General features: G+C 50.0%; 1 protein-coding gene across 2 annotated transcripts; it reads right to left on the bottom strand.

Annotated features, from left to right (window-relative positions):
- Window positions 1-1,303: 1,303 nt before the first annotated feature.
- On the bottom strand, window positions 1,304-16,227 carry FAM131B (family with sequence similarity 131 member B). Of its 2 annotated transcripts, XM_065423611.1 has the most exons (7): window positions 16,126-16,227; window positions 14,772-14,807; window positions 3,933-4,026; window positions 2,917-3,114; window positions 2,484-2,627; window positions 1,677-1,848; window positions 1,304-1,586 (listed from the first exon to the last, which is right to left on the bottom strand). In XM_065423611.1, exons 1-7 carry the CDS (start codon window positions 16,177-16,179, stop codon window positions 1,304-1,306), a joined length of 981 nt encoding a protein of 326 aa, XP_065279683.1. In that variant the 5' UTR covers window positions 16,180-16,227. The 2 variants fall into 2 exon arrangements, with proteins under 2 accessions (XP_065279683.1, XP_065279682.1); XM_065423610.1 differs by having other exon boundaries at window positions 1,304-1,848.
- Between the last annotated feature and the right edge of the window lie 9,422 nt (window positions 16,228-25,649).

Genomic DNA, 25,649 nt, shown 5'->3' with positions numbered 1-25,649 from the left:
CACTGAGAATGGTATGGTAGTTATGGTCAGTGGTGGCCAGCCCACAGGCCTTTCCCTCTGTTAACCACTGTGTTTAGAACCATTACCCGGCAATATAAAACTGTAGAAAAAGAAACAGCAACAAAACTCCAATATAAACTGGAAAATGGTGATACTGTTTGTTCCTGCTGTTCCTGGCCTCCATGAAGAGGAAAAGAGGGAAGGATTCAGGCAGCAGCAAAGAGGTGGACAAACTCCCAAATCCTCCAGGAAAGTCAGCTTTATGTTACCGTGTCTATATAGTAGAAAATGGCAGGTGACCCCTCCCCATGCATGTAGTGCCCAACACCATGTGGAAATATCTTTCCTCCCCCTCCCCCTGCAGCTCCCAGGCAGACAGACATGTCAGAGGGAGCAAAAGAAAAATGTTTCAAAGAGACTGAAGCACAGCTGTTGCCATATGGGTTTAGGTCTGTATCCACAGAGCCTCACCATCTGTACCACAGCACAGCCCGTGTCCACAGAGCCACACCATCCATACCAGAGCACAGCCCATGTCCACAGAGCTATGCCATGCATACCAGAGCCCAGCCCGTGTCCACAGAGCTACACCATCCGTACTAGAGCACAGCCCTTGTCCACAGAGGTATGCCATCTGTACCAGAGCACATCCCGTGTCCACAGAGCCTCACCATCCGTACCACAGTACAGTCTGTATCCACAGAGCCTTGGTTCTCATATCAAAGAACTGTACAGTATTTATCCATATAGCTCATCCATCCTATTAGTGCAGTGGCTATATCCATAAGCCTTATCCTGTATATCAGCCATAATCCCTGTATCAGTGCAACCTATATCCGCACAGTCTTGTGCCCTGTTCAAAACAAACTCTGTATCCACATATCCCATGGATCAAAGCAGATTGTAGCCCCAAAACAACACCCATTCTGCCAAGATAGATCCTATCCATACAGCCATATCCCTGTATCAAGCCATTGTTTGTATCTTGGGAGCCACATCCCAGCATCTGAGCAGTTTGAAACCAGAGCCAAACCCTTGTATCAAAAAGATTTAAAGTCCAGAGTTCCCTGAGTCCCCAGCATGCTGTCCAGAACAGGGGGCCACGGGATCAGTCCATGATGGTGGGCAAGGAGGGCTCTGCCCCTGTCAAACACCTCCAGTCCTTTACTTCCCTTTTGTTAAAAATTAAATGTCAGAATGACAGGTGTGTCCGCCTGGAAACCTGGGGAGAGGTTTTCCTGTCATTTCATTCTCCCCTCCCCTCTCCCATTTGGTAGTAGTGACGGATTCCTCACTGGCAGCATCAATTGTTTGCTTCCCCCTCCTCCTCATCAAAGGACTGCACCCCGGACGAGGTGACATCCGAGACCTTGCGGCTGAGTGCGGCATGTTCCAGCTCCTCCCGAGGTGACAGTGACTCCAGGTCCCGGCATACAGCATCGTCCTCCTCTGGAGAGGTCTTCTTGTTTAGCAGCGGGGCCTTCTCCAGTAGTGGGTTCCCTTCCTCCTCTGTATGCACCCCCATGTATGTGCTGGATTCAGCCCCACCGCCACCCCCTGCGGTAGTCTGAGGGGGCCACATGTCAACGAGCCCTGGGTTCTGGAGCAGGGCCTGTGGTTGCTGCTGCTGCATCTGATGCTGCTGGATGAGGCTACTCTGAATCAATGTGCTCTCCTGCAGGTTGGACTGGGTCTCCTCAAAGTTCTGGCCTAGGTAGGAGCCGGTAGCCGGGGAAGCAATGAGGGACTGGTCGCTGGTCTCCCACGCATCAGAGGAGCCCAGGCAATACATGCCCTGAGAGACATAGGAGTGAGGCCAGCTGTCATACTGTGTCTGGGCCATGTGATCTGCAGAAAGAGAAGGGGAGAGAAAGGGGGAGAGTGAAGGGAGAAAAGAAAGAGTGCAAAGGGAGGAATTGGAGAGAGAGAATGAGAAAGAGAGTGAGACAGGACAACAGAAACAGGGAGAGACAGAGGGGGCAGTGGAGAACAGAGAGAGGTGTCGGGGAGGACAGGAAAAGAGAGGGAGGGCAAGATGGGAGCCATTGGAAATGGCAGACAGACAAATCTGCAGAACCTGTGTATAACAGGTGATTGATTCCAGCAAAATCAAGGTTAGATAAATGTCTATCAGGGATGGTCTAGACAGTATTTGGTCCAGCCATGCGGGCAGGGGACTGGACTCGATGACCTCTCGAGGTCCCTTCCAGTCCTAGAATCTATGAATCTAAGATGCTGGCCTCCCCTGCTGTGCCCAGAGGCCCAGGAGAATGGGGTCTGGAGCTTGTCTGCTGGGCCCTGACTCTATAGGAAGCTCCATGAGTGGGGAATATTCCTCTCTCTGCCAGATCTCAACTCATGAGAAAGGGCAATGGTGACCCCCACAGAGGATAAAGAAACTAGTAGGGATGGAAAGGAACCTGGCAGCAAGGATGGGGGAAGGCAGGGATGTCCCAGGACCAGCGGGAGGGGGTAGGGCTCACCCTGGTTCTCCATCAGCTCCTGGTAGTTCTCACTGTAGTTGCTTGCTGGGTTCTCCTGGTTGGAGTTGACACTCACATCCTCACCATCCATGGAGGACCAGGCCATGAGAGTGGCCTCAGAGATGGCAAACTGCTCCATCACCCCTGCGCCAAAGAGAGACAGTGGAGACATGAGGAGCTCCCCACGTACCCCCACCTCACTGACACCCCTGAAACACTGATTCTACCTATTCCTGCCTCAATTATATCCCCTGCTCTGACCTGCCCCTCCTCGCCATGCATATCCCCCAGTGAGTCCCCCCTGCCTTCATCTGAGCTGCACCTCCCCCCTCCATCTGTGTGCATTCCCCAGCAATTCCCTTCTCCGGCTCTCTCAGGCTCCCCTTTCTCTCTCTGCTCTCAGGCACCCCAGTGTGGGGGAAGTCAGGACTACCTGCAAGGAATCGGGCCTCCTTCTCGCCGTCACTCAGGTCTGAGTAGGCATCAGCATCCTTGCGCACCGCTTCATGTGTATGCTGCTGTTGCTGGCTGTTACCTTTGTCCCACCCTTGCCACTCAATCATGTGAGCTACACGACCCTGTCCCATAGCCGTTGGCTTCGTGACGTGATCCTTCATGCTGCGGGATATCCCTAAGGGGCCAGACATCAGAAAACAAGGAGGGGCTATTACACAGCTCCAAGGTTATTTGTCACTCTATTCACCCTTCCCTGGAAAGGGGCTCCCCCATCGTCCCCTGGACTCCTTCCCTTAGATGGTGCCCCCTCCCTCCCTTGCTGTGGGGCTCAAAAGGCCTATTAAGCAACTCCAGGAGTTGTAATTGCTTTCCATACCCCTCCCTGATATTTCATGGATGGGGTCCCATTGGGGGCGCAGTAAGGAAAGGAAGAGAAACCCAGAAGTGAAAGAGCCCAGAGAAAGAATTCTCTTTTTTGCCCAGCACAGAGTTCGGTGTTAGGGGAACAGTGGGTACAAGGGGCAAATCCCAGAACTGGATGATCTAGGAGACTGAAAAAGGGTCTCCTCCCAGGGCAGTCTTGAGGGAAAGAAATTGAAGCGGTCTGAGCATGGGGGCACAGTGAGAAGAGCCGGAGGGGTATGAGACAAACTTGAAGTTTTAAGAGGCAACAACTGAGATAGGCCTGAGGCTAGGCAGTTGCGGATCAGAGAGGTCTCGAGTTGGGCAGAGCAGTGAGGAGAGGACAAGGGTTAAGGGGCAGCAATTAGAAGAACAGTGAGGAGAGGCCTCAGATTAGGGGGCAGCAGTTGGGAGAGCAGCAAGTAGAAGAGGCCTCGGGTTATGGGGCAATGGTAAGGAGAGGTCTCAGGTTGAACAGAGAGTGGGGAGACACCTGGGTTTGTGAGGCAGCAGCAGGGAAAACAATGGGGAGAGGCCCAAGGTCAAAGGGAGAGGAGCAGTGGCAAATAAACCCAGGTTTGAGGTTCTCACCAGAGAAAGATGACTTAGCCAGAGCCCCAATTCCATAAGCATTGGAGTTCCGCTTCAGCTTGGGGAGAATGGAGGTTGTGTCTTCCATGGACAGCTGAAAAGAGAGAGAGCATGAAGGTGTGAAAGAGAGGGAAAGATGAAGGAAAAAGAAAACGAGAGAAGGAGAAGAAGGGGATGGAAATGAGAGATCAGTTGAAGAGTTCAGGAAGGCAGAGGAAAGATGGGAAGCAGAAGAAAATGACAAGAGAAGGAATACAAAGGGAAGGGAAAAAGGGGATGCAATATAATCTGGACAAAGAATCTGCATGACTCCCTTTGCAGGGCCGCATGAGGTAAGAGCACGGTTGGGGGGGAGGCCCCTCTCTGTGGGCATGTTGCCCTCCCCCCATCTCTCTTTTGATGACTGTGGTGAGTTTTTCTGTATAGTGACTGCGGGTTTGGGGTGCAAGGAGTGGGGGTTGAGGGTGAGGAGGTGTGACGTTATTGACATGAATTGTGACCATATAGACCATTATTGCAACCAAGGTCCTATAGTGGCACCAAATCTTGTACAAAGGAGGTCATATAAGGTGTCCATGAAAAGGTTATGATTTGCTAGTTATGATTATGCTATCTGTATGCATGATTCATTTTTGTATTTAGAGTTATAGGTACACCACTACCCCAATATAACATGACCCGATATAACACGGGTTCGCATACAAGGTGGTAAAGCTCTGACACGCTGCTCTGAGCAGTGTGTTAAGGGTGCTGGGCCAGGCCGGGGCCGAGGGGTTGGATAAGGGGCAGAGGGTCTCGGGGGTGGTCAGGATCTCCCCCCCCAGTGTCTGGGAGGTAGGAGCTGTGGGGGGACACTTTTGGGGGGCCCGCAGTCCCAGAGTGGCCCTGGGGATTAGCGGGGGGCCGGGAGCAGCCCGCTCCATTTCCCTCACCCCAGCCCCAGCCGTGTCGCTCGAGGGAGGGGGTTTGGGGGAAGGGATCCCCCCCACACTCACTGGCAGCAGCGGAAGCAGAGCAGCCCGGCCCCAGCCCGCTCCACTCTGCCACCTCCCAGCCACGGCGCTCTGCTTCCCACCGCAGGTGAGTCCTTTCCCCAACCTCCCTACGCTCACCTGCGGTGGGAAGCGGAGCGCCGTGGCTGGGAGCTGGCAGAGTGGAATAGGCTGGGACTGCATCACTCCGCTTCCTGCTGCAGGTGAGTGTGGGGGGGCGTCCTTTCCCCGCACTCACCAGCGGCGGGAAGCAGAGCAGCCCGGCCCCAGCCAGCTCCACTCTGCCAGCTCCCAGCCACGGCGCTCCACTTCCCGCTGCAGGTGAGTGCAGGACCTTTCCCCAGCCCCCCTCCCACCGCGACACGGCTGGGGCCGGGGCAAGGAAAATGGAGCAGGCTGGGGCCGCGTCACTCCGCTTCCTGCCGCAGGTGAGTGCGGGGGGCGTCCTTTCCCCAACCTCCCCGCACTCACCGACGGTGGGAAGCGGAACGCCGCGGCTGGGTGGTGGCAGAGTGGAGCGGGCTGGGGCTGGCCGCTGCTGAATGCCTGTCAGGGGGTGGGGGTGGATAGGGGTCAGGGAGCAGGGGGGTTGGGTAGGGGGTGGGGTCCTGGGAGTGATTAGGGACAGGGGTCTCTGAAGGGGGCAGTCAGGGAACAAGGAAGGCCAAAGCAAGTTCGATATAACGTGGTCTCACCTATAACACGGTGAGATTTTTTGTCTCCCGAGGACTGCGTTATATCAGGGTAGAGGTGTATTGGCTCTATACTGTCTGTAATTCAAATTTATGTTATGCTTCTGGGTGACACCCCAGACAATTTGGCATTAGCACTGCCTAGCCTGCTTGATGGCCCATTAAGGTCCATCAGCTATACAACTGACCCATTGAGAGAAGGCAGATACACCTTGTGACTCAGCAAGGCATGCAGGGATATGCCTATGGACAGAACTCTAAGGTTTTTCCATGCCATGTGCGGGGTGGCTTGTGCTTAGAACAAAGAAAGCACAAGCCACATGGCAAAAGGACTATAAAAGGCATCATCATCATCATCTCCATTTTGTCTTCAATCCTGCTTCTGACCTCTGGAGGAACTGTGCTTGAAACTGAAGCTCTGAACCAAGGACTGAACGACCCATCCCAGCTGTAGATGTACTCCAGAGACTTGATTTGAGCCTGCAGTTTATTCCATCACTGCTACAAGCCGGAACCAAGAACTTTGCCATTACTCTATGTAATTTAACCAGTTTTAACTCTCATCTATATTTCTTTCTTTTTATGAATAAACCTTTAGATTTTAGATTCTAAAGGATTAGCAACAGCGTGATTTGTTGGTTAGATATGACTTGTATATTAACCTGGGTCTGGGGCTTGGTCCTTTGGGATTGGGAGGACCTTTTTTCTTTTAGTGGGGCATTGGTTTTCTTAACCATTCGTCCCCATAATGAGTGGCACTGGTGGTGATACTGGGAAACTGGAGTGTCTAATGGAATTGCTTATATGATTTATAAGTCAGTGTGGTGAGACCGAAGTCTTCTCTGTTTGGCTGGTTTGGTTTGCCTTAGAGGTGGAGAACAACCAGCCTGGGGGCTGTGACTGCCCTGCTCTAAGCAATTTGTCCTGAATTGATACTCTCAGTTGTGTCCTGCCAGAGGCCTCATCGTTACAGGAGGTGACACAGCACAACAGGTCAGGAAGCAAGAAGCAGTAATAACAGGAGAAGAATATGCTTTTGACCATTGTTTTCTCTCACATTTTAAATAATCTGTATTGAAAAAAACAGAATGAAGAAGCATGTGTCAGCGATGATTCCCTCTTTATTCTGTCCATTCACAGCTACAAAAATATATATATATATATATATATATATATATATATATATATATAAACACACAAACAAACAATAATAATGGCCTCATCCTTGTGACTCCCAGCCATTCCCCTGCCTATGCTCAGCCTCAGCTCTAGAGAGAGGGGGACACAAAACCACCACATGAGCCAGGGGTTAATTGGTGTTTGCTTCTCCTAGGAGTGCATTAATCCTTGATTAATCCTTCTTCCTTGAGAATGACAGGGTTTTGAACTCCACATGCTCCGCCACAAGAGCTAGTTGTTCCAGCTAAATCCATCAGGTTCCCTCATACATTCCAGCCAAAATCATCAGACTTTGGGGTTGCTTATAAAATTGAGCACCTATGGGCTGATTTTCACAGGGGCTGAGCAACCACTGCTCCCACTCCTAGGGTTACCATATTTCCACAAGCAAAAAAGAGGACACTGGGGGGGGGGGAGGAGCCCCGCTCTAGCCCCGCCCCTGCCCACCCCATCCACTCCCTCCCACTTCCCACCCCCTGATTGCCCCCCTCAGAACCCCCAACCCCCCCCGCTCCTTGTTCCCTGACTGCCCCCTCCTGAGAACCCCCTACGACCCTACCTGTCCCCTGACTGCCCTGACCCTTATCCACACCCCCACCCCATATTCACACCCCTGCCCCCAGACAGACCCTCGGGGACTCCCATGCCCTATCCAACTGCTCCCCGCCCCCTGACAGGACCCCCAGAACTCCTGACCCATCCAACCCCCTCTGCTACCTGCCTGCCTCGACTCCTCTCCACACCCCTGCCCCCTGACAGCCCCCCCAGAACCCCAGACCCATCTAACCCCCCCTGCTCCCTGTCCCTGACTGTCCCAACCCCTCTCCACACCCCTGCCCCCCTGACAGCGCCCCCAGAACCCCAGACCCATCTAACCCCCCCTGCTCCCTGTCCCTGACTGTCCCAACCCCTCTCCACACCCCTGCTCCCCTGACAGCACCCCCCAAACTCCTGACCCATCCAATCCCCCCCTCCCTGTCCCCTGACCAGGGCCGGCTTTAAAGAGCCCAGGAATCGGGCTGCACTCCGGCCGGAGCTCCAGCCGGGGTTGCGGGGCTTGGGGCCGGGACGGAGGTGCTCGGCCGGGGCTGTGCCGGCGCGCTCGGCCGGAACCAGGGCCAGTGCTGCTGGGGCCTGAACCGGGCCGGAGCCGCCGGAGCCAGGGCTGGTGCTGCTGGGGCCCGAGCCGGGCCGGAGCCGCCGGAGCCGGGGCCGGCGCTGCTGGGGCCCGAGCCGGGCCGGGCTGGGGGTGCTCGGCCGGCGCTGGGCTGGCACGCTCGGCCGGATCCGGGGCCGCCGCCCTGGGGCCGGAACCGGGGCCGGAACCGGGGCTGGAGCCGCTGGGGCCCGAGCTGGGCCGGAGACGCTGGGGCCGCCGGGCGCCGCTCGGCCCAGGCCAGAGGGAGCCGCTCGGCCAGGGCCGTGCCTCCCCGGAGCTCTCCTCCTCGCGCCCCCCCGCCCCAGCTTACCTGCTGCTGCCTTCCGCTTGCCCCTGCTTCTTTTCAGACTTCCCGCGAAGATCTGATTCGCGGGAAGCAGGGGAGGGGGAGGAGCAGGTGGGCGGAGCGTTCAGGGGAGTGGAGGAGGGGGAAGACAGCTGTGGGGCCAGACAGCGTGGTAAGGCTGCAGGGGATGGGGGGAGCCGGGAAGGGGCTTTGGGTGCCCAGTGGCGCTTGGCCGCCGCTTTTCTGTCTATAAATAGCCGACCCGGGGGAAATCCCGGACATTTTTAGATTTTTAAAAATCCCCCCCAGACGGCTATTTATAGACCGAAAAGCCGGACATGTCCGGAGAAAGCCGGACATATGGTAGCCCTACCCACTCCCACCAATTACAGGTGAAGATATAGGTGAACAGCCCTTCTGAAAATCATAAGAGCATAAGAATGATACTGGGTCAGACTAATAGTCCATCTAGCACAGTATCCTGGCTCTGACAGTGGCTGATGCCAGATGTTTCAGAGGGAATGAACAGAACAGGACAATCATCAAGTGATCTCTGTCGTCCACTTCCAACATTTGACAGTCAGAGGCTTAGAGTTATAGTTTTTGCCTTCACAACACCCCCTGGCAATGAGTTCCACAGGTTGACTGCGTTGTGTGAAGTACTTCCTTTTTGTTTTTCTTAAGCCTGATGCCTATTAATTTCATTGGGTGACCCCTCATTCTTGTGTTATGTGAAGGGGTAAATAACACTTCCTTATACTCTTTCTCCACAGCATTCATGATTTTATCATCTCTTCTCCAAGCTGAAAAGTTCCAGTCTTTTTTAATCCCTCCTCATATGGAATCTGTTCCATATCCCTGATATTTTTTGTTGCCCTTTTGTTTCCATTTCTAATACATCCTATAATCAGGCCCACAGTGTTTCAAGCTGGGCACCCAAAAATGAAGGCACTCAAAATTAATGGCACTGTTTTGCTGGAAGGTGTTAATAGCTGCTATCAAGCAACTGTTTGATCTAGGGGCAATCACAGAACTTGCTAAGGCTGATGAGTATGCCAGCTACCCTTCATTCAGGCTAAATGGAAGAAGCAATTAAGTGCCTCTATGGAATAAGATTTCTGGAGACAGTGGAAGCCACCATCCAGGGCACTAAGCCACATGGAAGGCCAATCAGAAGCTAAGTACTATGGCCAAGGTATTTCCCTGGAGATTGATCTGGGCCACTGATTAGTTGGAGTTCTATATGTGTCTGCCTGTGTCAAAGGGAGAAAGCAACAAGAAAGCCAGAGAGCAGTTATGAGCATGGCCATGAAAGGAAGCAGAGGGACAGAGCTCCTTGGGACACAGGATTGGCGGAAAAGGCAGGCTTTGGAACTGTGAGCAAGGAAACTGACTGTTGCTATTTGTTTCTACTGCAATCAGGGAAACAGGACTTTGTACATTCTTTGTAAATAAACAGGTTTGCACCAAAGAAATACCTGACTGTATCATCAATTTCTCCATCTAACAGAAATAATCCAGCAAGGCCCCAAATATTGGCTAACCGCTCAAGAAAGCGGTCAACAGGAATTTTTGAAACAATGGTCCTTGGAGTGTAAATAATTGTATATACAGGGAATGCATGCAGGTATTGTTTAGTGCAAGGATTTTATCAGCATGAATTTGGGATGGTTCCAATACTCACTAGTGACAAAGCCACAAATCATCCAAGTGCCAATAAAACCTTTTCCTCTACCACACCACCATGGATTCTGTACATGCCGCAGATTTTACAGGAATACTATTTTAGGAACATTTTAAAGAATTTTTACAAATTGTATTGGGACTCTAACTAGTATATTTCTATCCTTGTATCCAGTTGCTCGAGTTACCTACTGTACAAGGCTCATATGAAGCCATGGAAACCCCAAATTATGTCTTTATTAAATAGCATTTTGATATATGAACAAATAATGATTTTAAGATCTGATAATTCAGGCACTTCCAGTTGTCCCATTGGAAGCTGGGAATTCCCTTTCAAGTGATATGAAGTCCCTATTTCTAACATAGCAGTGTCACGAGATTTGAACTGTAAATCTGTCAGTGGCATGGGATTGAGTCTCATCTATCCTGGATCTCAGGCAGGTGCAATTAGGGGGAGAAATTCATACTTGTGGGAAGGAAACATCTCTGTGGCTGGCTGATTTTGAAAAATGGTGATTGAGTGAGTACAGAGTGCTGGAAGGAGTCCCAAGTGAGTGGGCACAATGAGGGCTGAAAGATAGGGAAGCACAAAAAAGTATGAGCCATCTGATACATGTATTTATTCCCTGGAGACCAGCTCCATGTACTGTACATGGTGAGACACACAGAGTTATTGTTGGTACAGTTCTTTTGGGGCTTGTGATAGAGATGAGTCTTCATTAAGGACCTGAATGTGTAGAGGAGGTGGCCTGAAGAACAGGGATAAGGTCAAGGAAAGCATTCCACGCATGGGGTGGAGTGGGAAAGGGCAAAGATGGAAGTGGACAAAGGAGGTGAATATGATTTCAAGGCTGATTGTCACTGGTGGAATAGAGGGCAATGTGATAAGACTCAAGGTCAAAGATTTAGGCCAGAGTAGAGCTGTGTAGGGTGTTGATAAAAAGTGTGGTGGACAATGAAAAGCCAATGTAGGGATTCAAGGTGTGTGTGTGTGTATAAGAGAGAGAGAGGGAGAGTGTTCCTTATCCCCTGACAGTTGTGGCAAAACCTACATCTAGTACCTGGCTTCACTTGTATATTTTCCCCCTTGGGTATCGATTTATTTCAGCTGACCAACAAGAAAACATGTACTTTCTTTTGCATAACCCTCCCCCTTCCCCTCCCCCACCCCAGCTGTGGACAATCATATAAGTATGAACAGACCTGTGAAGGGCAGAGAATAAAATTATGTGATGGATCTGCAAAGCAGGAAACTACAACTCCCATCAGCTCTCTCCACATTGTACATTCCCTTTTCCCTGGCTAGTGGCCATGTATGGGGAAAGGCCCTGAACCAGGAAGAGGCTGGGCTCAGTTGAGGAGGAGTGGAGGTTGTGGGAAGGGGAGCTGAAGCAGTGGCCACATGGCGGCAGCGGGGAGCTGGAGAGAAGCTGGAGGCAGGAACAGTTGCAGAGCTGTGTGTGGATAGGGCTGTGACTGCCAGGCATCACAGCTGGGGGCAGGGCTGTGCAGAGTTTATGGGGGAGCAGCAGCGGCTGGACAGGGAGCCAGTACCGAGGGGCCCCAGTGAGACACTAACTGAGCCTGTCCTGGAAACATGCAAACTCCTATTTGCGTGAATAGAGACTGGGCTGGAGAGGACATCCCAGGCACTAGGCCTGAAGAGTCCTGACTCTCTATAGGACTGCCCCGTGGACCCAAACAGGAACTATTGTTGCTTCCTTTGAACTGTAACTGTTTAATCTTCTGTAACTAGGGTATCTGTAATCTTTCCCCTTCCTGCCAGCCCTAGGAAAATATCTTTTCCCTTAGCCATGTGTCTGAGCGGTTAGTGGGACCCATCAGGGCTAAGCCTACAAGGCCTAGTTGCTGAAGTACTTCTAGTGCTTGCCTTGGAGTCACAGTGTACCTGGCGCTAGGATTGCCAGGCATCCAGTTTTCAACTGGAACGCCCAGTCGAAAAGGGACTCTTGCAGCTCCGGTCACCACCACTGACTGGGCCATTAAAAGTCCAGTCGGTGGTGCAGTGGGGCTAAGGCAGGCTCCAGGGCTGTCCTTAGGCAATAGCAGCATACGTGGCTGTGTAGGGCACCCGAAAATTTGGGGCTTAGTGTCCACCCTCCTGCCTCTTCCTATCCCCGTTCTGACCCTTTCTGCAGGCTCCCACCACAGCTGGCTGCTGCAGCCTGGTGAGTCTTCCTTCAGGCCTTGGCTACACTGACGCTGTACAGCACTGCAACTTGCTGCGCTCAGGGGTGTGAAAAAACACCCCCCTGAGCGCAGCGAGTACAGCGCTGTAAAGCATCAGTGTTATCAGTGCCTGCAGCACTGCACGCTCGCTCGCAGCGCTGCAAGCTATTCCCCTCGGAGAGGTGGAGTACATACAGCGCTATGAGAGCTCTCTCGCAGCGCTGGCGGCGCGACTACACTCGTGCTTCACAGCACTGCTGCGGCAGCGCTGTGAAGTCCCGAGTGTAGCCAAGACCTTAGAGGGGATCTAGTACTTAAAAGTGAAAAAGCCTCCAGCCTGCCAGACCTATTAGCACAACATTGAAACTGTTAAAGAGCCATTCAAGTGGTAATGAAGCCATTTAACAGGCATTTGCCAACCTCCATGTATATACTGTCAGTTTCTGAATTAACTGACAAAAACAGTTGTGCATTACTGTATATTTACTCAGAACATGTTAGTCTACAGGACCTTAGTTTAAAATTTGCTTTAAAAATATTTCATTAGTGTGTTGCTGAAGATGATAAAATCACATCTCTAAAAAATCCTTGCATAGATTTTTAGATGCACAATCTAAGTATTCATCTTTAGCTTTAAATGCTTGGATCTTCAAACAGAGTTTTTTAAATAAATCTTTCAAAAGACCACCCTTATCTAAAATACACATGTGAGCCCAGGCTGCCATTGGGCATAGGTGCACCAGTTTAATTATACTGCATAGGACCCCATAAATCCTAAGGATGGCCCTTGCCGGCTCCCTGCCTGCTCTGGCTCCATGCGGCATGAACCTGCGGCTCCTAGGCTCAGGGGCAATTAGGGAAGCTCTGCGCACTGCCCCTGCCCTGAGCTCTGCCTCCGCATCTCCCATTGGCCAGGAACTGCAACCAATGGGATCCCGGGGGGTGGCACCTGCTGGCATGGAGCTACCTGGCTGCCCCTTCACCTAGGAGCTGGGCCGGACATGCCAGCTGCTTCTGGGAGCAGCGCGGAGCCAGGGCAGGCAGGGAGCCTGCATTAGCCACGCTGCGCTGCTGCCTGGGAGCTAACTGAGGTAAGCACTACCTGGCTGGAGCCCGTACCCCGAACCCTCTGCCCCAGGTCAGAACCCCCTCCCACACCCTAACCCCCTCCCAGATACCACACCCCAAACTCCTGCCCCCTCCCTCAGGTCGGAACCCCCTCCCACACCCTAACTCCCTCCCAGAGCCTGCATCCCAACCCCCTGCCCCAGCCCTGAGCCCCCTCCCAGATCCCACACCCCACACCTCTTCCCGCACCCCAACCCCCTGTCCCAGCCCTGAGCCCCCTCCCGCATGCAAACTCCCTCCTGAAGCCCGCACTCCCCCTTGCACCCCAATCCCCTGCCCCAGTCCTGAGCCCACTCCCGCACTCAGAACCCCTTGGCTCCAGCCCAGAGCCCCCTTCCGCACCCCAAGCCCCTCATCTGCACCCCCAGCCAGAGTCGTAACCCCCCCTGCACCCCAATCCCATGCCCCAGCCCAGTGAAAGTGAGTGATGGTAGGGGCAAACGAGCAACAGAGGGAGGGGGGATGGAGTGAATGGGGGTGGGGCCTTGGAGAAGGGACGGAGCCTTGGGGAAGGGGTGGGGTAGGGGACGGGGCAAGAGTGTTTGGTTTTGTGCCATTAGAAAGTTGGCAACCCTACTGCACTGCTTGCACTTTTGGGGTGTGGGTTGCTCCATTCCTGAGCAGTCCCAATAATCACATGACATGAACTTCAGAGCCCACATCTCGGGAGCTGCAAGTGCTAGAAATACTTTTGGGGGAACCAATACAAATGGCTTCAGCACCAGGAAACTTTCCCCTGCACTGATATTGCACTAGCGAGCAGAGAAAACGAACACAAATATGGTCACTGCAGCTTAAAGATGACCTGCAAAAAGGGGGAGAAGTGGGAGCAATGGTTTGTATCCTTTCTCTTTTCTTACAGTGTATGGAAAAACCCTTGTTTTTAATCTATGCCTTTGCTTGTTGTTTTTTTCCCTCCCTGTTGACAACAGTGGTCAGTGCTGGATACTCCAGAAAGAAGCATAAAACCCCTAAACACCTCCTTGTATAACACTGTCCTGTAAGGATAAATTTCTTCCTAACCTCTGAAGGTGATATTATGCCCTGACCAAGAGTATTAATAGCCAGATATGCTACAGATATACCTCAATAATCCAGCCATACCCAGAAACCCCAGGAAAGCACCCAGAATAATCTAGCAGCCTCAGAGATCACACATAGGCACCCAAAAATGGCTAGAGACAGCTCAAGATCCAATGGCACCTACAGATCCCACAGCTATCTTCACTAGCAAAACAACAGGGGACCTGAAGACAACCCAAATCCACCAGCACACAGATACTCCCCCAAATATTACTGCAAGGTCTATCAACAGCCAGACACCCCATAATGATGCCCAGAATTCCAGTGGCACTCTGGGCCCCCAGAGATATCTCCATAATTGTGTTCACTATTCACAGTGACAGAGTTAGACACATTCTGTTAATCCTGGGCTTCCACTAGGTGGAAACTTGAACATCCTCATCAGCTGTGCAAATGCTCCTTTGCTGCCTCTCATGAAAGGAGGAGGGCTTCAGGGTTTATACTCACATTAATACCATCCCAGGAGAAATCTGTCCGGGTTTGCTATGGAAGAGAAGAAAGAGAACATGTTAATATAACACATGGGTGTAGTGTGTGCGACCATGTATTTCTCTAGTGGCTGGTCCTAATGATTATAACAGCCTGCTACTTACTCACAGATAAAAGAGTTACTCCTTTAGCTCAAGTGGTATGGTCTTGTGCTTTTGGTTCTGAAGGTCCCAGCTTCATTCCCTCCTGATCACTGTGGTGTCTGTATGTATGCGGCCATGGTTAATGACATAAGGGATTGGGAATATACAAAAAAAAGAGAGGGAAAAAGAGAGAGAGACAGACAATATATAACCCTCTGATAGGAACCCCCTGCATTCACACTGCCTTCTTTCGCTGAACATTGTACACTGGCAATGTCAGATATTTTCAAAGAAGATTAATTTGTCAGGTCCTTATTTCAGGGCAGTAACAAGTGCATAACCCTCTGTGGGAGCCACACCGCCCTTGGACTCACTCAGAGGCGAGCTAGAAAACTGGAATATTTCAGACGAAAATGGTTCTATAACAGGCTACAAAGCCATTCACTCTTGAAATGGTTAAATGCATCCACACAAAGCCAATCTTCCTTCTGCAAACGAGTTCCAAGTGTCCCCTTCTGCCACTATAGTGCTAGTTCATTGAGGATCTCCTTGAGTTACTTATCTCCTGTTTGTAGGACAACTCCCTAAAACAGGAGTTTCTGGCACTTACACTCCACAGTTGAAGAAATGCTGAATCAAGATGCAATTCTTATATATTGTTATTTTGTAATGTGTAAAATTGTATGTGCTTTGTAAATTAACGTGGCATGGCTATTGAATAAAAAGAACCTTGATCTTTTTGTTTAATGTGAAAGGTCTTGTGATTGCATGCACTGGACATTACAAAACAGAAAATTCATATGTGTTAAATTACAGAAGCTGCATCATTCAAAACAAGAAATGAATCAGCACAGGAGATACTGCCCAATAATTTAACAGCATTTAACCGTGAATACCCCCTAAAAAAATGTAATGAGAGACTAAAATGCTCTTTGTTTCCCCACAACAGTGTAGATCTGTTTTATGCCAGGGCCTTCCATCTAAGCCAGCACTCAAGCAATTCAGACTGAAATGGTTTTCAGACTCACCCTGAGCTACTTTTCATGTTCTACTCTAGGAACTGAAAATCAAAGCTTTCATTTCTGAAAATCGATGCCCCAAAGTCTCTAGTGCAAGTAAGACTTTTGTGCCTTTCCCAGCTGAGGTTGGTGACCCCAGACCCTTTATATGTATTCAGTGGGGTTGAGACTTTCCAGTCTTCTCCCCTTGGGCATAGGATGGGCACTCACCTCAGTGGAGGGTCGGTGGATGCTACTGCCATGCAATGAGCTGGTGCTGTCCATATTGATCTGGTCCACATCTTTCAGTCCCTTCCAGTCCACTGCAATCACCTCATTCCCTGCAAGGGACAAAACATCCAGTCAGGATTTCTTGTTTCCATCGCTTTAAAAAATGCTATAAGGGGTTTTACTTCAGAGTTCAGCAAAGGCAGGAGTGTGTGTCATAGATTCATAAAGCTTAAAGCCATAACAGGCCATTAGATCATCTAGACCAGGGGTCAGCAACCTATGGCACGCGTGCCAAAGGTGGCACGCGAGCCGATTTTGCCTAGCACGCAGCTGCCAGCCAGGGTTCCGGCCGCCAGCCCCGCTCGGCCCGCTGCCGGCTGAGTGAACTGAACCCCAGGCTGGAAGGAGGCTGAGCGGGGCTGGCGGCCGGGACCCCAGATCGGCGGCAGGCGCGCCCCCCGGCTCCCCCCTCACCGCACTCGGGTTCTGCGGCTCCCGGAAGTGTGAGCCGCCGGGGCGCAGGGCCCTGAGCCTGCTCCGGGAAGGGCGGCAGCGGCTCACACTCCCGGGAGCCGCAGAGCCCGAGCGCGGCGAGGGAGGAGCCGGGGGGCACATGGGGACTGCCGCCCGCATGCATCCGCTGCAGGAGCCCCCCGGGGGGGGCACCGGGCTGCAGCCCGGGCAGGCACGCCCCCTGGCTCCCCCTCACCGCTCTCGGGTTCTGCGGCTCCTGGGAGTGTGAGCTGCCGCTGCCCCTTCTTGAGCTCCCTCCCCCTCCCCCCCCGCCCCGCTGCCTCAGCACTCTGCAGGACAGGGGCTGTGCCCAGCGGCAGCTCCAGGCACCAGCGCTCCAAGCGCGTGCCTGGGGCAGCAAGCCACAGGGGGCGTCCTGCCGGTCCCTGTCAGGTCGGCAGTCAGGCAGCCTTTGGTGGCATGCCTGTGGGAGGTCCGCCGGTCCCGCGGATTTGGCGGCAATTCGGTGGTGGGTACGCCGAATCCGCGGGACCGGCGGACCTCCCGCAGGCATGCCGCTGAATCCGCGGGATCGGGGACCTCCCGCAGGCATGCCGCCGAAGGCAGCCTGCCTGCCGTGCTTGTGGCGGCAAAAAAGCTAGAGCCGCCCCTGGCTGTGCCCGCAGCAGCCCAGCACCATGTTTTGCCTCCACGTGGAGCCAGCGTCTGACCGGCATGGGCATGGTAAGGGGAGTCCCGGGGGGGCAGTCAGGGAGCAGGGGGAGGGTTGGATGGGTCGGGAGTTCTGGGGGTCCTGTCAGGGGGCAGGGAGTGGTTGGATGGGGCGTGGGAGTCCTGGGGGTGTGTCTGGGGGCGGGGGTGTGGATAAGGGTTGGGGCAGTCAGGGGACAGGTAGGGGGTAGGGTGCTAGGGTGGGGGGGGTCTCAGGAGGGGGCAGTCAGGGGACAAGGAACAGGGAGGCTTAGGTAGGGGGTGGGGTTCTGGGGGGCAGTTAGGAGCAGGGTCCCAGGAGGGGGCAGTCAGGGGACAAGGAGCGGGGGGGGTTGGGGGTTGTGAAGGGGGCAGTCAGGGGGTGGGAAGTGGGAGGGAGTGGATGGGGGTGGGGCTCTCCCCCGTCCTCTTTTTTGATTGTTGAAATATGGTAACCCTAGGCGAGGGGGGAGCCGGGGGCGCATGGGGGCTGGCGCCTGCATGCATCTGCTGCAGCCTACAGGAGCCCCCCAGAGAGGGGGGCACCGGGCCGCAGCCTGGGCAGGAGGGGCGGAGGGGCATGGCTGCTCCCCACTAGCGTCACCGCCGCCTTTGCAGGGCTGCTGCCCCCCTGCACCGCGCCGGCTCCTCCATGGCTGGGGCTTGCTGCCGCCATAAGCGGGACGCTCTGGCTCTCCGGTGCCTCCGGAAGGCGGCTCCTCCCTGCCGAGCTGCTGCAGCGGCCCAAGCCCGGCAAAGCCAGTGAGTGGACTCGGGGGCGGGGGCCACTGGGGTGGGGAGGGCTCGCGGGGGGGCTGTGCACCCTCCAGGGGAGTTCAGGGGGTGGGGAGGGGGGAACCTGGTCTGGGGAATAGCCCCTGGGCACGGCTGGCCCCTGGGCATGCTGGCCCCGGGGTCTATAAAGGCTTGTTGGGATTTGCCCCTCAATGAACCGATGTGCAAGGGGGGGAGGGGAGCAAGGTGGAAGTTTCACCTAGGGCGCAAAATATCCTTGCACCGGCCCTGCCCCAGGGGGTGCGTACACCCCAGGTTAAGAACCACTGCACTAAACTGATAAGATCTGCATTTTAATTTAATTTTAAATGAAACTTCTTAAACATTTTAAAAAACTTGTTTACTTTACATACAACAATAGTTTATAGACTTATAGAGAGACACCTTCTAAAAACGTTAAAATTTATTACCGGTACGCGAAACCTTAAATTAGAGTGAATAAATGAAAACTCGGCACACCACTTCTGTAAGGTTGCCGACCCCTATCTAGACTGACCTCTGTATATAACAGACCATTCAGTTTCATCCACTGATCCCTATATTGAGCCCAATAACTTGTGTTTGGTTAAAGCATATCTTTTAGACAGGTATCCAGCACTGATATGGGATGGAGAATCCACGACTGGTAGTTTATTCCAGTGGTTAATCACCCTCACTATTACAATTTTGTGCCTTATTTCTAATTTGAGTTTGTCTGGCTTCAACTTCCAGCCATTGGTTCTTGTTCTGTCTGTCTCTAGATTAAAGAGCCCTTCAGTACCCAGCATTTTTTCCATGTGAAGGTAGTTATCAACCATAATCAAGTCACCACTCAGTCTTCTTTTTTATAAGCTCTCTCACTGCTAAATCTATCACTGTGAGGCATTTTCTCCAGCTCTCAAATTTGTGGCTCTTCTCTGCAGCCTCTCCAATTTTCCAACATCATTTAAAAAAATGTGGCCACCAGAACTGGATATGGTATTCCAGTACTTATCTCACCAATGCCATGGACAGAAGTAAAACCACTTCTCTACCAGGGTTGACAATTTCCAGGGAAAAACTAGTTTAGGACAGGGTAAATATTAGCTTAAACCTAGGTTAAACTGCGAAAAATAATGGCATCAGTGGCCAGCAAGTTCAGCAAGCGTAGAATGAATCTTTTCAAACTTTGAATACATCCATTCAAAACTGAGGAATAGGTGCGTCTATCCACTACAAAGTTGGTCTTCTGCTATAGGATGCTGCATGGCCAAGTGGACCTGGACTAGTAGTTTGCAACTCTGCATGCTTCTGATTGCTTAATGCTTCAAGCCTGCAACTCTGCATTATTGTCATTTTCATATAATCAAATGTTTTTGACTTCTGTTTATATAATATTGAAAACTGAAATGAGTCATGACATGTACAACTTTCTTGAGAAAATACCGAACCAGAATGTATACAGACATTCCAATGTTCAGTATTACAATTATTTATATTAGTATTACACTCACTGCAGGTTTACATTTTATTTGTACAACTCTAAATCTACAAATCTACTGCCTTATGTCACCATAACTTGAATATGTAACTAAAACTAAGTGGAATGTAGTGTGCATTAATGAAACTGTTTTTAAAATAGAAAATGCCTTAAACTGGGACTAACTAGTTTCCCCCATGATTTTACCAGGTAAAACCCACTTCTGGTAAATACCATGCCATCTCTGCTCCCTACTCCTACTCACTACTTCCCTGTTTATACATCCAAGAATTGCATTAGTCTTTTTTCCCCACAGCATTACTGAGAGTTCATGTTCAGTTGCTTGTCCACTGTGATCCCTAAATCCTTTCAGAGTCACTGCTTTTGAGGATATGGTCTCCCATTCTGCAGGTATGGCCAGCATTCCTTGTTCCTAGATGCATAATTTTGCATTTGGCTGTATTAAAACACATATTGCTTGAATTGGCCCAGTTTACCAAGTGATCCAGATTGCTCTGTATAACTGCCCTGCCCTCATCATTATTTACCACTCTGCTAATCATTGTGTCATCTGCAAATTTTATCAGCAATGATTTTATATTTACTTCCAGATCATCGATGAAAATTTTGAAAAGTATCGGGCCTAGTACCAATGTCTGTGAAACCCCACTAAAAACACATGCCAATTTGATGATGATTCCCCATTGACTACTACTTTTTGAGATCTGTCAGTTAGCCAGTTCTTAATCCATTTAACGTGTGCTTTGTTGATATTGTATAGTGCTGATTTTTTAATCAAAATGTACTGTGGTATTAAATCAAATGCCTTACAAAAGTCTAAGGGCTTGTCTAAGTGCAGAATAAAGAAAGGTGTGAATTTGAAGTGCAATAGCTATTCCACAGTAAGTTCCTGTGTGGACCTTCTTATTACACACTAAGAGTGTCTATTTATGGTTTAGGTTTATCCACTGCCAAAGTGGATTAAGCTAAACCACACAAAGGCAGAGTAAGAGTGTTCACACAGCAAACTATTGAGGAATAGCTATTCAGCAATACCTATTGTGCAATATCTATTCTGGGTTTTTCCCTGTGTAGACAAGCCCTAAGTATATTACAGTTACCTTGCAGTTACTGTGCAGTTACCTTTATCAATGCAACTTGCAATCTCATCAAAAAATGAAATGAGGTTTGTTTGACAATACTTATTTTCCATCATACCATGTTGACTGGCCTTAATTATATTCCTGTCCTTTAATTCTTTATCAGTTGAATTTTGTATCCGTTTTTCCCACTATTTTCCCCAACCTGCAGTTATTTGGGTCATCTTGCTTGCCCTCTTTGAATATTGGCATAACCAGTCTTCTGAAATTTCCCCCATATTCCAAACTGTATTAAAAATGAACATTAGTAGGCCAGAGGTCTCGTCAGCCAACTCTTTTTGGATTTTTGGGTGCAAGTTATCTGGGCCTGTTGATTTAAAAATGTTTAACATCCTCCTTAATTAATAATGGCCTGGAAAGTACTTCATCATTCCCATGTGATACGAGTTCATCAACTTGCTTCTTTTCAAATACAAAATAGAAATATTTATTGAACACTTCTGCCATTTCTGCATCTTTATTAACATTTTTACCATCTCCGTATAGTAATGGATTGATTTCTAAGGTTTCTAGGAGTTCTTTGGTTCCTAATGTACTTTAAAAACTCCTTCTTGTTATCCTTAGCCCTGCCAGCCATGGATTTTTCCCTGATGTCTTTATCTTTCCTTACACATTTTCTCCACTTTATAGCTTCTAATTTATACTGATTGCTTTCTAATTCCCCTTTTTTCCATTTGTTATATATTGTTCTTTTATTTCTAAATGCTGCTATCACTTCACCACTGAACCCATCTAGGCTTTTAGCCAAAGTTGTCCTCTTCCTTGATTGTGGAATCATGTCTTTTTGGCCAGCTAAAAAAACTCTTCTTAAAAGTTCCCAATTTTCAGTCATATTTTTCTGTCTAAATTTTTCCTCACAATCAGTTTTGTTCATGAAGGCAGCAAGTGTAATTATATATGTAATTATATATATCACAATCAAGAAAGATATATATACTGGTTGGGACTGTCCTCTATTTTTCATAGATTCATAGATTCTAAGGCTGGAAGGGATCATTGTGATCATTTAGTCTGACCTCCTGTGTTACACAGGTCATAGGACTTCCTGTGATGAGGTGTGTAGCCCACACAGGTGCTGACAGGGTTAATGTGGGCCTAAGAGGCCAGTAATGGTACCTGGGTGCACCTGGAAGGGGAGCCAGGCTTAATGGAGCCCAACTAAGCCGGAGCAGGCTGGTTAGTATCAGGGCTGGCTCCAGGCACCAGGCAACCAAGCACGTGCTTGGGGCGGCACCTGGTAAGGGGCGGCCAATCTTGGGGTGGCAGGGGGCAGCGCGGCGCTCAGCAGGGGGAGGGGTTCCGGCAGCGCGGCGCTCAGCGGGGGGGGGGGTTGGCGGTGCGGTGCTCCGCAGGGGGCGGGGGGTGTTCGGCGGCACGGCGCTCAGTGGGGGGTTTTTGGCGGTGCTCCGCGCGGGGTGGGGGGGCTTCAGCAGTGCAGCGCTCCGCGGGGGGCGGAGGTGTTCGGCAGCGCGGCGCTTGGCGGGGGTTTCGGCGGCGCGGCGCTCCACGGGGGCGGGGGCTGTTCAGCGGCGCGGCGCTCGCGGGGGTTTCTGCGGCGCAGCGCTCAGCAGGGGGTGTTCGGCGGCGCTCTGTGCGGGGGAGTTCAGCAGCGCGGCGGGGGGCGGCGGTTGTTCGGCGGCGCTCAGCGGGGGGGGGGTTTCGGTGGCGCGGCACTCGGTGGGGGGGTGTTACGGCGGGGTGGCGCTTTTTTTTGCTGCTTGGGGCGGCAAAAAAGTTAGAGCCGGCCCTGGTTAGTATAAAGGCAGGAAGTTGACAGAAGCAGAGGGCTACAGAGAGGGGAGTCCGCAGTAACTCTGGGAACAAAGAGGTGGTGAGGAGGATACCCAGGGGAGAGGATAAGTCCTGGGATCCTAGCCCTGAAAGAAGGGTCAACCCAGAGAAGTTGCGGGGAAGAAAGAAGCCCAAGGAAACAGCAGCATGGAATGGAACTGGCAGAGCTAGGCTGCTGGTTCCAGGGTGGGAACCCAGTGTAGAGGGAGGGCCTGGGTTCCCCAGTCAGCCACTGGGAAAGTGGCACAGGACCTAGAGATTTGGAATGGAAGACTGTCTAAGACAGTGTATGGTGGACTTTTTTACTCCAGAAGAGGAGGACTATATAGTGACCTGGACAGATGGCTGAGTCACGATGATGGTGCATTCTGAATCACAAAGAGAGACAGGGCAGGGGGGAGGGATAGTTCAGTGGTTTGAGCATTGGCCTGCTAAACCCAGGGTTGTCAGTTCAATCCTTGAGGGGGCCATTTAGGGATCTGGGGCAAATATCTGTCTGGGGATTTGTCCTGCTTTGAGCAGGGGGTTGGACTAGATGACCTTCTGAGGTCCCTTCCAACCCTGATAGACTATGACTACAAGACCATGAAGGGCCACAGCCCAAGCAACCAGCAAAAGTGGGTGCCGGACAGGGCGAGTGCTCATTCCCAGACCTCTCCGAAAGGAGGTGCACCTGCAGTGAGTGAACTCCTTTACACTTCCCCAAAATAATTCCTAGAGCAGATCTTTTAAAAAAAATCTAATCCTGATTTAAAAACTGTCAGTGATGGAGAATCCACCACAACCCTTGGTAAATTGTTCAATGGTTAATTACACTCACTGTTAAAAATTTACATCTTATTTCCAGTCTTAATTTGTCTAGCTTCAACTTCCAGCCATTGGCTCTGGTTATACCTTTCTCTGTTTGATTGAAGAGTCCTTTATTAAATATTTGTTCCCCACGTAGGTTATAGATTGTAATCAAGTCACCCCTTGACAGTCTCTCTTTGTTAAGCTAAAAAGATTGAGTTCCTTGACTCTATCACTATAAGGCAGATTTTCTATTCCTTTAATCATTCTTGTGGCTCTTCTCTGAACCCTCTCCAATTTACCAACATTCTTTTTGAATTGTGGACACCAGAACTGGACACAGTATTCCAGCAGTGATTGCACCAGTGCCCAGTTTGAATGTAATCAGGTCATGATCACTGGTCCCCATGGCAACCACAAAACTTCCAGTCCAGTGAGTAATTCATCTTTATCCATCATAATGAGGCCCAAAATAGTTACCTCATGTTGGGTGCAATACCTTTTGTGTTAGACAATTATCTATAATTTATAAAAGTACCCCCTGCTTGTTAGCATATTGATCCCTGTACATTCGAGATACTGTGCCTCTGACTTATCAGTATCTCTAAAACAGGTAACGGTGTCTTTAATGTAGAGTCTCTTCACCTTTTTCACCTACTCTGTCTTTCCTGAACAGGTTGTTGTTATGTTCATGGCGTGCACACAGCAAAGTTAAATAGAAACATAAAATACTCTTGCCAGAGGGTTGCAAAGTAATACTACTTTATTGCTTAACATTCAGAACAATAACACAAAAGAACCACATAACTGAGAGAGACAAAGCAGGCTGCTCCCTAAGGCAGGGAGGCACAACTCACCCCACCTTACTGGCTCTTCGCATTTTGCCAACTTCACATACCAAGAAGTCACCAGACAAACCCTGAAAAGTCACTAGATGTAGCTATTTAAGCACTCAAAAGGAGTCAAAAATGTCACTAAAAAATTTCCAGAGAATTCAACAGAGAATTATATATATATTAGGGCTGTCAAATGATTAAAAAAATTAATTGCGATTAATCATGCTGTTAAACAATAATAGAATACCATTTATTTGCATATTTTTGGATGTTTTCTACATTTTCAAATATATTGATTTCAATTACAGCGCACAATACAAAGCATACAGTGTTCACTTTATGCTTATATTTTATTGCAAATATTTGCACTCAAAAATGAAACAATGTAAAACTTTAAAGCCTACAAGTCCATTCAGTCCTACTTCTTGTTCATCCAATTGCTCAGACAAACAAGTTTGTTTACATTTGCAGGAGATAATGCTGCCCGCTTTTTGTTTACAATGTCACCTGAAAGCAAGAACAGCCATTCGCATGGCACTTTGGTAGTCGGCATAAGAAGCAGGCAGAATTATCTCCTATAAATGTAAACAAACTTGTTTGTCTTAACGATTGGCTAAAGAAGAAGTAGGACTGAGTGAACTTGTAGGCTCTAAAGTTTTACATTGTTTTGTTTTTGAGTGCAGTTATATAACAAAAAAATCTACATTTTTAAGTTGCACTTTCACGACAAAAAGAACAGGAGTACTTGTGGCACCTTAGAGACTAACAAATTTATTTGGACATAAGCTTTCATGGGCTAAAACCCACTTCATCGGATGCATGCAGAGTACTCCTCGTTCTTTTTGCTGATACAGACTAACATGGCTACCACTCTGAAACCTTTCACAACAAAGAGATTGCACTACTGTCCTTGTATGAGGTGAACTGAAAAATACTATTTCTTTTGTTTATCATTTTTTACAGTGCAAATATTTGTAATAAAAATAATAATATAAAGTGAGCACTGTACACTTTGTATTCTGTGTTGTAATTGAAATCGATATATTTGAAAATGTAAGAAAACATCCAAAAATATTTAATAAATTTCAATTGGTATTCTATTGTTTAACAATGCGATTCATTAATCACGATTAATTTTTTGAGTTAATCACGTGAGTTAACTGCGATTAATCTGCAGTCCTAATACACACACACACACACACACACGTGTACCCAGGCAAGTATAGTCACAGAATTACTCACAAGCAGCTCAATAGTGTTAATAAAATCCATTCCATGCTTTTCTTACTACATTCTGTTGCACACCAGAAGCAACTACACCTCTACCTCGATATAATGCTGTCCTCGGGAGCCAAAAAATCTTACCGGGTTATAGGTGGAACTGTGTTATATCAAACTTGCTTTGATCCGCCGCAGTGCGCAGCCCTCCCCCCTCCCCGGAGCACTGCGTTACCGCGTTATATCAGAATTCGTGTTTATATCGGGTTGCGTTATATTGGGGTAGAGGTGTACAACAGTACGCTGTCATCATCAGGAGGATGCCCTCTGCTC

The sequence above is a fragment of the Emys orbicularis genome, chromosome 1 (assembly GCF_028017835.1).
Source record: "Emys orbicularis isolate rEmyOrb1 chromosome 1, rEmyOrb1.hap1, whole genome shotgun sequence".
NCBI lineage: Eukaryota > Metazoa > Chordata > Testudines > Emydidae > Emys > Emys orbicularis.
This window is presented reverse-complemented; position numbering and strand designations above follow the sequence as displayed.